The 16154-nt window shown below is 36.9% G+C and overlaps 1 protein-coding gene across 1 annotated transcript; it reads left to right on the top strand.

Annotated features, from left to right (window-relative positions):
- Positions 1-2382: 2382 nt before the first annotated feature.
- LOC143544211 (uncharacterized) lies at positions 2383-7801 on the top strand. The gene is made up of 5 exons (XM_077036360.1): positions 2383-2655; positions 3939-4096; positions 4598-5338; positions 6260-7205; positions 7305-7801. The coding sequence occupies exons 1-5, from the start codon at positions 2400-2402 to the stop codon at positions 7799-7801; spliced, it is 2598 nt and encodes an 865-aa protein (XP_076892475.1). The 5' UTR covers positions 2383-2399.
- The last annotated feature ends 8353 nt before the right edge of the window (positions 7802-16154 follow it).

Here is a 16154-nt window from a genome sequence, read left to right as displayed (position 1 = left end):
GTGGGTTGACCTGCCAACCCGTTTAAGAATTTTAGAGATAAGAAGTGTTAAATTTTAAAGTTAAATACTTTGATTTATAAATTTTCTTATGTCTATTAACTTTTAAATATCAAACTAATTACTTTTCAAAATATTATTATACTCACTTCCAGTACTTTTATTTTAGGAAAATTGGTTTTAAATAATATCAACTCCCAAGCCTCTGACCTTTGGCCAGCCTTCTAGAAGAAACACCAAAGCCACGGCTACCCATAATCACCGCACTTAGCCCTAACCGTTCAACCTCCAAACATAAGCGCTCCTTAATATCATGGTCTTTGACAATATGGATTTTGTAATTGATGTTAGCGTCGATTAAGGGTTTGGCGAGGTCGTTAGTTTTGGTTAAGGTGAGTGAGTCGAAGTTGTGCTGTTGGGTTTTGTCGTCGGGGCCGTAGAGGAAGGAGGTGGGGCTGACGTGGAGGAGGATGACAGGGTCGTCGGGACGGAGGTAGTTCTGGATGGCCCAGTTGACGGTGTAGGCGCTTTCGTCGCTCAGATCGACAGAGATGAAGAAGTCAAGGATGAGCTCGGTTCCATCAATTTGGTGTTTTAGGGTTCTTCAGTTGCTCCACTGGGTGATTTGGGGTTATGATTTTGTTCAACGATGCCACCTAATGCTTATAAAGAGTCCAGTGCCACGTAAGCAATCCACGTAGGATGGTTTTTAATAGCTAGGATGGCCGCAACATACTAACGGGGTTAGTCATCTGTTAGTTGCGGACTGTTAAAAACAAATACCCCTTTAGTTAGGACCGCCACCAGCCAAGTGCAAAGTTGGGCTTGTTATTTGCCAATAGGTGATAGTTGGGATTATTTAAAACCAATTTTCCTTTATTTTATTAGCCATAACCGTTTATTCTCTTGTTATTTTCATTTGTTTGTTCTTATCTTGAGCATAATATGTGAACTTAAGTTTGTTAACCGAAAATGAGAGATAAATACACAAAAAAAATTAGACATATGACATATCACAAAATTAAAAAAATGTTTCATAAGAATAATAGTAATTGACTGTCTAGGTTATTATTTAGCAACATGTATTACTAATATTCGTAAATGAATGTAAAATGGGTTGGCCTGAAACACGACATGAATTTAAATGGGTCGACACGACACGACACAAATAAATATATGGGTTGGGCTAGGGTTGAAGAATCTCAGCACGCCAACCCGGAACCTATTAACCTGCCAACACACCAACCCAACACGATTGACACCCCTATGTTTTATCGATAAACACATTTACGTTTATAGTTTCTTTATTATTATTATTATTATTGGTTGGTTTGACCATTAGAGAAGTTTTAATCATTTATGAATAATAGCTTATGGTTTGCAATAATAAAACAAAATTTGTGTTTGTTTTATTTTGAGGTTTCCCGTAATGTTTTACGGGTAAACACATTTACGTCGGAAGATTTTTTTATTATTATTTTTATTGTGTTTGATTGGTTTGTTTGACATTTGACAAGTTTTATGTATGGTCTATGAAAATGGTTTATGGTTTGCAATAATAAACTTTGTTATTTTTGTTTTAAAATTATCTAAAGATTTGCCTGCTTTATATTTCTTTTTTTGTTTTCTTTCAATCCATGTGACACACGGGTTCTAATCTAGCATGATTATAAATTGATTTACATCATATGAAGTTATGAACCGTTAATGCCAATCAATTTCATAACTTAGTGCAAAACCCCACAACACACTCACATATAAGAGACCGTTGAGGTTTGAGATTGAAACCAATTTGTGACTTCAATTTAGACTTGAAATTAATATTTTTTTTTCTAGTCTAAAACATACTAAAAATGGTTCCGTGAATCACCATAAGAATATATCAGGATACTATCCTTCCTACAAATCTTTCGGAATTTGTTTGTCGCCGTTCGAGAGCAATTCTCTCTCTGGTGGACGACAAATTGCAGTTATGACAGCGTAGTTTGAGTGCGTATGACGAAAGAATAAGAAATTGAGATTTGCGACTTGCGAGTGACGAGAACTTTTAGGTTAAGTTGCTAACGGGTCACCCTTAAAAAACAAAACAAAAACTAATGACCTCAAAAGTTGAGCTGAAATGTTAAATTCCTAATGAGCCACACTTGATATTTGTTAATCGGTTCATTTTCAAACAAACAGTTATCCGAAACCGAAACCAAACCGAAAAATCAGTTATCCAAAAAATCAAAAATTAACCGTCTTTTAATGTTTCAGTTCGGTCTTTTCAGTTAATCCGGTTTCGGTCGGGTTAACTCCCTTCCATACTCACCCAATGCGTGTGTTCTTCATCAGGTCACCCGTACATACATACATACTCTCTCTCCTAGGGTTTCATCAATTTTCAATCTCACACAGAACCAATGAACATCGAAATCAACGGACGGCACGCACTTCTCTTCGACGACGACACCGCCGCAGCCTTCGTAAACTCCGACGACGCACTCGTCGAGTGGAACTCGCTGTTAATCGACCGTTATGACGTCCGGCATCTCCTGTCCACTCCGCCGCCGTCTCGCAGGCGGCGTAATCTACAGACGTCGCACTCGTCGTCCGCTGATGCGGACCTGGATTACGAACGGTACCTGGATCTTCCTTCACCGTCCGAAGAAGAAGAAGGTAATAATATTAATATTAATATTAATACTTGTTTGTTACAAATTAGAATGTTTATTTTGACCTGACTGATAGTTTTGTTCGTGTTGAAATTTTGTATGTTGTACTGGGTATTGTAAGTTGCATATTCTGGTTGATTATTAGAGGAGTATGATATCGTTGTTAGACACTTTTTAGTTATTAGATCTAACAGCTTATAGAGCCAACTAAAATCTGATAGTTTATTTTTAAGATATTGGTGGAAACTAGTTTTATATTGGTGGAAGCTGGTATAATTTTGGCGGAGGCTAGTTTTATATTGGCAGAAGCTGGTATAATATTGACAGAAGCTGGTATAATATCGGCGGAAGCTGGATAATATTAGCAGGAGCTTGTATTATATTGGCGGAAACTAGTTTAGTATTGGCTGAAGCTAGTTTTATAAACGTGGTTAATCAGTTTTTAGTAACTAGTGGCTCATGAAGTTTTTAAAAAAGGAATTAAGAAATGAATCGTATTAGGACATGTTGAAGAATATGATTGGCTCTAGAAACTGTCGGATTAATAACTAAGAAGTGGCGAGCCGCCAGTTTTAGAGTGGACATATTTGGAATTTGTTGGTCAAATAGACAAAATCTTGATTTTGATGGGTCGAATGGACATTCTGGTCCGTTTGCGATTTTACTTTGCTAGGGTTATTGTTTTATTTGTTATTTTGGTATAGGGTTGAGACGTAATAGCAATCTGTTGAATTGAATGCTAGCAAAGTTATTACATTACTTGAAACTTGCATGCCTCAAGTTTCTTTAGTTGGATGTTTTACTGTCTGAAACTAGTCATCAGTGGTATTATGCATGGGTGATTTGAAACAACTTGTTGCAAGATGATCTTTGTGAACTCATATTTCACTTCATTGAGTTGATATATAGATATGTTGCTTCTTGATATGATAAGAAACTTATGAGTTCTTCTGAGATGAAGGGCTTGTTTAATAGTAATTATGTGCTGAAAAAGAGTTGGTTACATTTGAGATGATGTGCAAATATGCCTCTGGAAAGCCTTGGGCTTTTGAACATTGAAGCTCTTTGGATACAGTGTGAACACGAAAAAGCGTCTAAAAGAGTTTTGTGATTTAGTTGTCTATTTTATTTTTTTTATTGTTGTGTGTGCTGTAATAACTTGTTATTGGCCCTCACATCTTTTTGTCTATTGATTATATAGATATAGATTTTGTTAACAGTAATGCATTGCTAGATTGCTAGTGTTCTTAAGTCTTAACACAACTGTTTTGTGGTATTCAGAAAAAGAAGAAGCAAATTCAGAACCCACAGGTGGATTTAATGCTGTTCCTTTTTTTTATGGAAATGATGAGGATCCTAATGATCAAAAGACTGTCGAGACTGTACCAGAAGTCCCTAAATTTAATCCACCCTTTCCTGTACCTGACAGCCTTGTTCAAAACTTGGTAAGTTCAAATACATCAGCTTTATGAGCTTAATAGCTTTGATATTATTGTTTATTTGTAACTGCTACTTAGATGAAGGTGACAAAAGGATAATTCTCGAAGGTACATATGTTTTTTAAAAGCTTACCATGTCTAAGTTTACAGATGCTTGGAGCAGGGATCGCATTGTGATCTAAGGTTGCCATTCACAGGCACCATGTTCTCTTTTGATATCATGTGCAAGGGTCCGTGCAGGTGGGGTTAGGATTATAACATGTTTTATTACTGTAGTAAGGATAAATCGTCACACAACTTGAGAATGGCACTTATACATTATGCATTTTAAGTATTCATATTATTATCGCTATTATAATTCTCTTTTTAGTTTCTTTGTCTTATTCTGCATTTTTGCTTATTTGGCATTTTGTCATTTCTGGTTTATATTATTTATGCACACTTTGTAATTTCTGCTTGCTAAAAATCAATTATTCTTGTTTTCTATTTGTTTTTGTGTTTTTCTAGCCTTCGACAGAGAAAGTACATCAGATTATTGCAAGAACTGCTCTCTTTGTCAGTAAAAATGGAGGTCAATCAGAAATTATTTTGAGGGTTAAGCAAGGAGACAACCCGACCTTTGGGTTCTTAATGCCAGATCATCACCTACATCCGTACTTCAGATATCTCGTTGACAATCAGGATCTCTTACATTCAAAAGACAACGGGCAGCCTGAAAACGAGGAGAAAATATCAAATGCTGGAGCATTGTCTTTGCTTGGTTCTGTATATGGCACTGGTGAGGATGATGATGGTGGAACAGATCATCAATCATCATCATCTAAGGAATGTGTATCTGGGAACACTGTGATTGCAGATGCTACCGTTCCTCTTGCTGCAGTGAAAAACATGTTGCCATCTGACAAAGATGAGGCTGTTATAAAAAAGAATTCTTTGTCAAATGCATTGAAAGAGAGAAGAACTAGTAGTGCTAAGAAGGAAGAGTTTTTGGGTTCACTATCTTCTGTACCAGATAAGTCACGGGCTTCTTCTCTACCTCGAATTCCCAAAACTGAGCTCATGCTTGTGGACCCACCGTCTGAAATGAAACGGTTGGTTGAAAAGATAGTGGAATTCATAATCAAGAATGGGAGGCAGTTTGAGACTGTACTCATGGAACAAGACCGTGGTCATGGAAGATTCCCTTTCTTAATCCCGTCTAATATATTCCACCCATACTATCTGAAAGTTCTCCAGAAAGCCCAAGAGGTACTTCTTCTCAACTGACATATGCTATATATATTAATTTACAAACTTTGATTGTGAGTGAAAAACGCTATCCACCTCTTACAAGTGCTTTAACCATGATTTTTTCTTAGTTACAAAGAGCCCCCCTCTTAACTTACCATTTAGATTTTAGACTTGTTTTTATTTTTAACCAATCATTTTTTGCCATGTGGATCATTTTTATTTATTTATTTTTGTTTATTTCTTATAACTTTAAGATATGATGTTTTATGAAGTTATGAGCATGCCGCTGCGGCATGCTTATTTTATCTATGTATTGATAATAAGTTTTGTTCAAAACCGAGCTGTTAATGGTAATGTACAAGTGATCAAAGCACTAACGTACACGTCATGAAAACTGCATCACAGTTTACTTCTTTTTCTTTTTGTAAAATGAGGCCATTTACATGTATTTGGTGTATGCATATTCGACGTCAATTTTTTGGTGGGTCTACATGTATTTTAAAACTTTTTGTAAAGAGTCAATGGTTAACAAAATATGTAAACGCGCTGCACCATGTGGCTGCTGTGTGGGCACAAATACTAGTGTTATTTATAATATTCTTGTTAATGTCTAATCAGATTTTTCTTTGTTAGCCTTAAGCTAAAAGGTTTAGTTGGTTTGTGCATGATTATAGAGTATCCTAGCTTAAGTTTATTTACCTCTTAGTATCTGTTTACAATGAAATGATGATTAAGAGTAGCTTATATGTATTTTTTTAAAAACTTGACTAAATAATTAATTTTACATATTGTTTCTTAACACAAGAAGATAATGTGATTGTGCTACGACTGCTATCACCGTTCTTGGTTCAAAATCATATTGTGGTCTTGTTATTATTGTTGTGTCAAGTTAATACTTATATATTTTATGGCTGATTGCTTGCTCATTTCATCTTGTAGTCGAAAGTAACTGTCAAAAGTTACAACGAGAAAGAAGATTTCAGAGGACATATAAACAAGAAAAAGTCTATCTCGAGGGAGAATGAGAATGATATAATGGAATCTGATGATATACCACTTGATTCTGAAAGAAAAGAGAAGTTTAAGATGGTAATTAACAAGTCTAAAAAAGAAGGATCAGACGTGCCTGCTAAGTCCACTCAATCACCACCTCGAGTTCAGGTGGATGCTGACCAAGCAGCAGCAATTCTTCAAGCTGCTACCACAGGCATTAAACCTTCCAGTTTAGGATTTCTGTATGGGCAAGCATCTAATGAAGATGGCTCCTCTGACACACACTTGACTCACGAGCAGAAGTTAAAGGCTGAGAGACTTAAACGGGCCAAGATGTTTGTGGCCCAGCTGAAAAGTGGAGCCGCTCCATTAAAAGCCGGACCCTCACGTGATTCATCAGCTGAGCCACAAACTGACAACCACCTTACAGCCAAAGAAACCGAGAAGAACACACCCCCTTCAGATGTTGCTACTTCAGATAATAAAATAAAATCTGAAAAAGAACATTTGAACGATGAAAAACGAGCAATGAGAAAATACCGAGCTCGTTCTACGAAAGACAAAAAAGATGACCTTGATGATGACGATGACGATGATGAGAGAGAAAGAAGCTCACATGGACACCATACTAAGAAACATCGATCTCACAATCATTCAGTTGAAGATGAGAGAGACAGAAAACATGCAGATGAGAGAGATTACAAACATGCAAAAAGACGACATCGCTCTCATCGTTCTTCCCATAAACATGATGATGACATGGACAGGATCACTGAAGAAAAGGATCAAAAGTATTCAAGGAAAAAGAAGCATCGATCTTCTAGCTCTAGTTCTTATGAAGACGATGAACAAGAAAGTAAACACGAACGTTCTAGAAGGAAACACCGATCTCGTGAAGATGAACACGAACGCTCTAGAAAGAAACACCAATATGAAGATGAACAAGAGAGTGAACATGAATATTCTAGAAAGAAAAAACAAACTTATGAAGATGAACAAGAAAGTGATCATGAACGTTCTAGAAAGAAACACCGATATGAAGATGAAGAGAGTGAACATGAATATTCTAGAAAGAAACACCGATCTCAGCATTCTTCACATGACGAAGATGATAGCGACGATAAACATTCTAGAAGAAAACAAAAACATAGATCTCACAAATCTTCTCATAGGCATAAGCATAGGAAAAGTCACTCTTCTAGGCATACAGAGAGGCATGATGTGTCTTCAGAAGAGGAGTCGAGGGACCAAAGTAAGGTTGATAAAAATGTCAAGGGACCAAACTCGGAAAGAGAAGAGCTTGAAGAAGGGGAGATAACAGGTCCGTCAAAAGGAGGACATTTGGTTAATGGAGCTACTAGAGAATCTTCAGTTGATGCATCAAGCTCTTTACAAGATCCGAGACAGCTTACTCTGCCATCCACGACAACCGAGGTTTCTGATGATCTCAGGGCCAAAATCAGAGCAATGCTGATGTCAACAATGTAAGTCCGAAGTTACAAATTGTTTTGTATGCAGTTGCTTTGTAACCTAAGTAACCATGCCTTGTATCACTTTTATAATTATTCCTTGGAAAACCTTTGTTTTCTGCTAATTTTGGTACACATATTCCTTCGAAAACCTTTGTTCTGCTAATTTTGGTACACATGTGGTTTTTGTTCTTGAAACTAGTTACAGATTATAAAACTCAGTATGTCCCATTTTGACCCAAATTCATTTTGGGCCTGAACCTTGTGTTTTGCTAGAAATACTTTCATACTTTAACTTAGAGGTGCACAGAATACCTGGTTCTGGACCTGACCCGGAACTGGTTCCTCACATACCTGACCTGCGGGCACAACCTGGTATTGGATTTCTCCCCGGGTATCTGGAACCGGAACCGACCTGGACCCACCAGAACCGGAAATACCCGGTCAAAACCCTACACGACCCTACCCAAAAACCTGGTCAAATACCTGATTATACCCGGAACCGGTTCCTACCTGACCTGGTTTTGACTTTTGTAGACCATACCCAGAACCGGTTCCTACTTCCTACCCTGTCCCGGTTCTTGAAATACTCTGTTTGTGCACCTCTACTTAAACTGAGTTGAGGTTAGGTAGTGTTGGATTCAGACCGAGTCAAACTGTGTGTATGCATTTCTTTTAGTTGTAATAATATTGGCCTACCGTTTTCGTATTGTGTCAACAAAAGCTGCTACAGTTGTAGGCATTCGTTTTTGTTTTCTTTTATCATTTTATTTTTCTCTATCACGTCAACAATAGCAGCAAACTGTTGTTATCCCAAGCCAGTTGGATTTTATAAAAAGAAAAAAAACTCATGCCAAATCAAGCTGTAATACAGTGTATGCTAAGTCTTTTTGACAAGTTGAAACAAAACCCTTTATTGAATCTGTCTAGAAAACGACGATGGTTTGACATTTTGGCAACCGGGCGATGGCGAAAGTTGACAGAACGTCATAAAGAACAACAGGACCGTTGTTATAAACTCCTTTGAACCAGTCGGCTACTTCAACTTCTCGATGCTTGACCCACTTGGATAAGTGAAAGAAAACGACATTTTGTCTTAAGAGTCAAGGAGTTGATTTGAATATGAAAGTCCCATTTAAACCACTCCATGTTGACATGAATTACAAAACTTGTCTTCTCTTGGTCCCTCTTCAGACCTACAAGTTGCATGAAGGCTTTAATAATGGCACCGTAACATGTTCGTTTATGTAAATTATTTAGTGAAACATACTTACCTTCGTTTTGTCATTTAACTAGGCTTGTAAACCAACTTAATGTACACGAGCAGAGCATTTTCATGTTTAAGCGCTTATTAAGAAAATGACCGTTGTTTTTGTTCGTTCGTTAATAGTATCAACAGACACGAAAGTAAATGAATAAAAATAATTGAACATATGAACATAACTGAGTAAATATTAATTATTAAAAGCAAATGTGAACATTAATTAATTGAAGGAAAAAAATTAGTAAAACTAGGATAAATTGTAAATGGTGATATTTTAGTTTCATAACAATAGACTAAATTGCAATGGGTCTAAGAACCAAATAATTATATAAATGAGGGTGAACAAAAAACTAACAAAATTAAACAATAAACTAATGAGCATAAACGAATGAACATCGACGAATGTAAGCGAACATAAATGAACGAGCATTCACGAACATAAGGAAAGAAAGTAAATGAACATTCATAGAGCATAAATAAACGAATGAGACATGTAAAAAGACTAGACATATTGCTTAAACTATCATATCTGAACCCGTTAAGTAAATACATAAAGGTCTATATAGGTACGTATGTATACTCTATATCTAGTATACAGTCGAGACTAGGGATGAACAAATTTGGTACGGTTTGGTACCGGTACCGAAATTGGTACTGATTTGGTACCGTTGGTACCGAATCGATACCAAAGTTTTGAGTTTCGGGATCGGTATCGTACTGGTACGGTACCGATATTTCCCTAATTTTTACCTTCAATGCCGATACCGTCCCGGTACCGGTACCGAGCCGAATATTTCGGTACCGGTACCAAGAATTTGTGATTTTTGGGATCGGTATTTTCGGTACCAGCACCGGTCGGGGTACCTGTACGGTACCGAGCTTATCTCTAGTCGAGACTATGTGAATGCGTTTTTCAATTCTTATGGTTTTCTGCCTTTTGTATTGACAGATGGACAGTTCAATACATGTAGGTTCCGAAACCGGATCCGAAAACGAACGGCTTTGTTCTTGATAAGTGCTCAAGACGGGTGCGGTATAAACAAACAATCGAACATATAATGTAAAGATAATATAAAGGGTAAACGATCTCGTAACCGGTATAAAAGATTAACATATTAAAATGGACCGGATCTGGCGGAACAGTTCCCGAAACGCCCGAATCTGGCACTTGTAGATCCCGAACATCCGGATCTACAAGGAGAAGCTTCAAACACGCTTATTTCCCACTTTATTTCTAACTTTATTTTTAAGATCTTCAAACTTTATTTTCAAACTTCAATTGGTCTTTAACGTCTCGGTTTGGGTAATCGCAGAAATAGAACCCGAATATCAAGAGCAAAATTGAATCATAAGATTCGACCCGCTCTGATACCAAATGTAGGTCGCAAACGACCGGATCTAACGCCTGAACAGATTTGCACTTGATAAACGTGTGAGACGAGTGTGTGAAATCAAACGACCGAATGAATAATATAAAGATAAAATATATGACGAACGATCTTGTAACCGGTTTAAAATGATTTAATATATGATAAACGAACCGACCCCACCCAAGATGAGCTCCCCTTGGGTGGGTGATTTCACCTTACAAAACACACACACAAACATGACATACAAATCCCTATTTATAGCTAAACATTAACATTCTAGAAGATCTCATCCGTTGAAGCTAAACGCGCGTGCCGAAGCCATCGTTTCGTGTCCAGTTTTCTTGCCGACATAAATTATTAACTTGACCGTAAATATATAATGAGTTTCGTAATTTGATATCACAAGTCATGTAAGGCCTCGAACCCGGTGACCCTACTTTAGCGTCGGATTTACTCATAAACACAGTCCTTCAAATCAGAGTTTATTAAAACTTTTCGCGGAATATAAAACGTCAATCATTTGTTACAAAACATTAAATCTTTTCCTTGATACCATAACACCAAAACTTTATATTTAAAACATCTTTACTTCTTTCTTCAGATGCCAGCCGTTCAATCCATGCCATGTGCCATCCTCATGCTAACTCTATAATCAGCTCAACTCTATAATCAGCTCACCTGCGTGCATACTAAAAGTCAGCTACGCTGAGTGAGTTCTAGTTAATCACATAATCATACAATACACTCTTGCATTTCATACTTTCTTACCTTCATACTTTAATACATTCATATATTCATACTTTTATTCATTCATACTTCTATACATTCATGTATTCAGGCTTTTATTCTATCATACTTCTATACATTCATGTATTCATACTTTTATTCTTTCATACTTCTATACATTCATATATTCATACGTTTTAAAGAGCCTTTCGCCCTATAACCTCACAGATATTATAAGGGTCTGGTCCCTAACATCACAGATATTATAAGGGTCTGGTCCCTAACATCACAGATATTATAAGGGTCTGGTCCCTAACATCACAGATATTATAAGGGTCTGGTCCCTAACATCACAGATATTATAAGGGTCTGGTCCCTAACGTCACAGATATTATAAGGGTCTGGTCCCTAACGTCACAGATATTATAAGGGTCTGGTCCCTAACGTCACAGATATTATAAGGGTCTGGTCCCTAACATCACAGATATTATAAGGGTCTGGTCCCTAACGTCACAGATATTATAAGGGTCTGGTCCCTAACATCACAGATATTATAAGGGTCTGGTCCCTAACATCACAGATATTATAAGGGTCTGGTCCCTAACATCACAGATATTATAAGGGTCTGGTCCCTAACATCACAGATATTATAAGGGTCTGGTCCCTTGTTTTCGAATATTAGAAGGGTTCGATTCCCTCTTCGTCACCATACAACCATACATCATACCTCGAGTATTAGTAGGGCTCGGTACCCTTTTCGTAACCATACATTATCATTTCTTTCTTCTATTATCTCTATCATGTTCATACACATAAACATACATATCATACTTACCTTACACATAGTGTTACAACCTGACAGTACGTGCAATATCCGAAGATCGTTCACGTACCATCAAGCAATCATTCCTATATATCATATCATTCACATAAGGCATACACTTATCTCTTAGGATAAGCGTATTAACAAACATATCGAGTATGCACACAGCCCCGAAAACATAACACATAAATGGGGCTAGAAACTCACCTGAATACTGCTTCTTTTTCTGATAGTTGTAAATCCCTTCTCTTAACTGGGCTCGGCTGACTGAACAAGTTACACGTATCAATTAACTATCACCTCTCATAATGTATTTCTATCTTTATATGACCCACAACGAACGGGGGTCCGGGGGCAGCGCCCCTGGCAGCGGGGTCTAGGGGCGGCAGCCCCTAGCAGGGTCCAAGGGGCAGAGCCCCTGGCTGGGGTCGAGCTGCCAGGTCAGCTTGGAAAAATTTTATTTTCGATAACTGCCTTAACACATTTTCCATTAGGTTTTTAATTTATTTTCTAAACGAACCTCACTTCAGGCGAAGTTAAACCTTAGGCGAACTTGGCTTCAGGCGAAGTTAAACCTTAGGCGAACTTGGCTTCAGGCGAAGTTAAACCTTAGGCGAACTTGGCTTCAGGCGAAGTTAAACCTTAGGCGAACTTGGCTTCAGGCGAAGTTAAACCTTAGGCGAACTTGGCTTCAGGCGAAGTTAAACCTTAGGCGAACTTGGCTTCAGGCGAAGTTAAACCTTAGGCGAACTTGGCTTCAGGCGAAGTTATCCTTAGGCGAACTTGGCTTCAGGCGAAGTTATCCTTAGGCGAACTTGGCCGTAGGCGAAGTTATCCTTAGGCGAAGTTACGCTTGAAGGCGAAGTTACGCTTGAAGGCGAAGTTACGCTTGAAGGCGAAGTTCATCAGGCGAACTTAATCTTGCAGGCGAAGTTGTCGCGCTGCAGATCTGTTTGCCCATAACTCCTTCGTTTCTTAGCCAAGTAACTCGATTTTGGTACCCACGGAACCGTATGATCAGCGCCTACAAACCCCAACCATCAAATCGGCCTAAAATCGACGTTTTAGGGGTCCGATTTGGGCAGTAAGGTTTCGGGTCCGGTTAACCCGTCAAATCCTAACCATTTTCAGTAATATTAGCTTTGCGGGATTAGTTCTTACCTTACCAACTCAGATCTATCAACAAATCTCGGGTCTCGGCTTCGAATCTTGATCGGTTAGAATGTGTGTGTTTTGAGTGTGTATGGAGTGTGTGTTGGGGAGTTGGTGAGAAATGAGATATTTTGGGATTTTGGGGGTATTTATATCCCTAAAATCCCATTCTCATTTAACCCATCTCAATTAACCCAAGTCCACAACCCACATCCATTACCCAACACTAGCCCGACCCATACCAACTCCTATTATATTATTTATTTCCTGATAACCCGAGTAAACTTTCCATCTATAATAAGTAATATAACTAATATTACCTTAGAAATTTCGGGATGTTACAAGTCACAACTTTTTAGCCGTACTATACATAATCCGTTTTTATTTAAAAACTATGAGAACTACATAACCACTTATATTTATTGCTTTAAATGTCTCTTACCTAACAGCTTAACCACTCTTTTTCCCATTACATATTTTTAACATCACATAACAAATTAGTAGTGTATCATGTGCCACACCCTAACCTATAACAACATGCTGGGACGTAATTGATTGTACAGTAGCTCACAATATACTAACAATGGTGTAGTGATAATAACTAATTATTTAATTTTAAAATAACCAAAGTACATCACAATATTTAAATAAACATTATCCAAATAAACGATAACAAATAAATTTCAAGATAATATTCGTTGACATCCTAATGGTATCATCTACTTGCTTCAACTTTGTTCATCCAATATAGGTACCTGCAACCTATGCAGTCAATAGCGGCGGGATAGCGGTTAGCGAACCTTTACAAAATAGCGTGCCGTTAGTGGTCCAGAATAGCGGAACCACTATTACCGGCGCTATTGGCCACCATTTGACCGATTTTTTATTCCTAGATATCGGTCATAGCACCGGTTTTCGAGGTTGGTATATTTGGGCTAAATTAAGAAAAAGACCAAAATAGCTCAAACTTCAAATTTGATCAAAACCCTAGAAAACTCTTGTTCTCGCTTTTTCGTCTACCAACCATTCCTTGGTTGATGTGGACTCGGAGGAAGATTTCATTGCTTATGACTGAATCATGTTTCAGTTATTGATAATTTTGTGTTTTTTTACTGTTGATATTACTATTAATATATATATATATATATGATGCATGATATTAAAATTACCGCTTTCTCACCGCTATCCCACTGCGATAACCTATATCTTAAATAGCATCCCTTGAGCGCTATCGTATTTTTTACAGCATTAACTGCATAGCCCGCAATATGCGTAAAAATGTATATATTTTGTCAACACAACGGTTGGTGAGCAAAACACAAGTTTTTTTTATGTATATACAATATTAAATAACAATTCAATGCCGTTGAGGTAATTACAACAATTAATTGAAATAATAATAAATAAAATCCGTTCATCATGACACTAAGTCAAGCTACTACGATGGGTGTATGATCATACCAATGAGGATGAGGATGAGGTTCACCATAACAATAAACAAACACCTTGACAAATAAGCATATAACAATTAACGAGCAATTACACATACACGTATTAATAGAATTGTGGTTGAGGACTCGTTAATACAAAATAAAGTAATTTGTGGTACGCATGTTACCCCAAAATAAAACGGAAAAAGAGGTGTGAATTACTCACCTTAAAATATAGATCCTTACGAGAAAAAGATTTAAATGAGTGGGTTAGTTCCGCGAAGATTTCCGACTATTTTGCCTATAATTATATTATATTTATAAACAATATAAATAATATAACGAATAAAAACAAGTAACAAAATATGACATAATAGATTTGGGATCGATAGGGTTTTTAATAAATAAAAAAAATAAAAATATTGTTAGTTAAATTATTATTATTATTATTGTTATTATTATTAACAAGTTTTTAAAGCATTTAAAAGAAAAAATAAATAAATAACATTCAAAACCGGGCCTGGGGGATTCAAACCCGCGCCCCAGGCTGGTTCACGACATTAACAGACATACGCTGGCCATCAGGCCAGCCTCTCAATTTGATTACATGACAGAAACACAAATTAATAACCAAATCATGTTGAAAACCCCCAACTTTGATAAAACCCTAACTTTATTTTAATCCTAAATGAGGATCAATTGCCCTTTGTCAATAGAAATTGACTGAGGGCTTTTGATCCATGTTAAATTCCGATCAAAACCCATAATTCAAATACCTGTCACAGATTCGAATTGATAATGAAAGATGGGTTAGGGTTTCGACCAAAACACGAAGCCAACCTTGACCTTAAACTGGTTTAGAGATGAAATCAACTTAGGGGGATATGATAGCGTTGCTGAGAGGATTGTGCGGTTTCGTTTAATTGCGTTATAGACGTGCATATATAGCCTAACCATGATGAGTTAATTTGATAAGGTCAAATATTTGAATCAATGAGCTGATAAAATTTAAGATAAATGATGTTTTAAATAGTTTAACAATTTGATGATATCATATCTCGTGATTTCTGGCTATTATTACGCAATCAAAATGGGGGGGGGGGGGGGGGAAGGAGGAGAAAGGTTTAGATGATTTACAATTAGGTACCTGGTTTCTTGTTGAATGATCACACTTTGTACAACATAAAGTAGGGGTGTTATTTGCATAAATTTGATAGTTCAAATTAAAACAAAAACAAAAAATAAAAATAATATGACAATTTTATTAAATGCGAAATCCGGTTACAATACAATAAATTATAAACCAAAAATTGATAATTGCCACAATAATCAAAACGAAGAGGGGGGTGGGGGGTACCTATGTCGAAGCGAAAGAAGAAAGAAAGGAGGAGAAAGGTTTAGATGATTTCCAATTAGGCCCCTGGTTTCTTGTTGAATGATCGCATTTGGTACAACATAAAGTAGGGGTTTTAGTTGCACTGATTTGATAGTTCAAATTAAAACAAAAATAAGAAATAAAAATAATACGACAATTTTATTAAATGGGAAATCTGGTTACAATGCAATAAATTATAAACTGAAAATTGACAATTGTCACATCATGTAGC

The sequence above is a fragment of the Bidens hawaiensis genome, unplaced genomic scaffold (genome assembly GCF_021521415.1).
Source record: "Bidens hawaiensis isolate Kalapana, Puna unplaced genomic scaffold, B.hawaiensis_p1.1 tig00013494_1, whole genome shotgun sequence".
Taxonomy (NCBI): Eukaryota; Viridiplantae; Streptophyta; class Magnoliopsida; order Asterales; family Asteraceae; genus Bidens; species Bidens hawaiensis.
The sequence above is the reverse complement of the archived record's forward strand: the minus strand, read 5'-3'. Positions and strand labels throughout refer to the sequence as shown.

What these genes read in the sequence shown, in the direction of transcription:
- LOC143544211 (XM_077036360.1), top strand. Translation starts at nt 2,400, where the DNA reads ATGAACATCGAAATCAACGGACGGCACGCACTTCTCTTCGACGACGAC. An exon ending in ACAGCCTTGTTCAAAACTTG is followed by an intron (nt 4,097 to 4,597) that starts GTAAGTTCAAAT and finishes GTGTTTTTCTAG; the next exon opens with CCTTCGACAGAGAAAGTACA. An exon ending in TTCTCCAGAAAGCCCAAGAG is followed by an intron (nt 5,339 to 6,259) that starts GTACTTCTTCTC and finishes TTCATCTTGTAG; the next exon opens with TCGAAAGTAACTGTCAAAAG.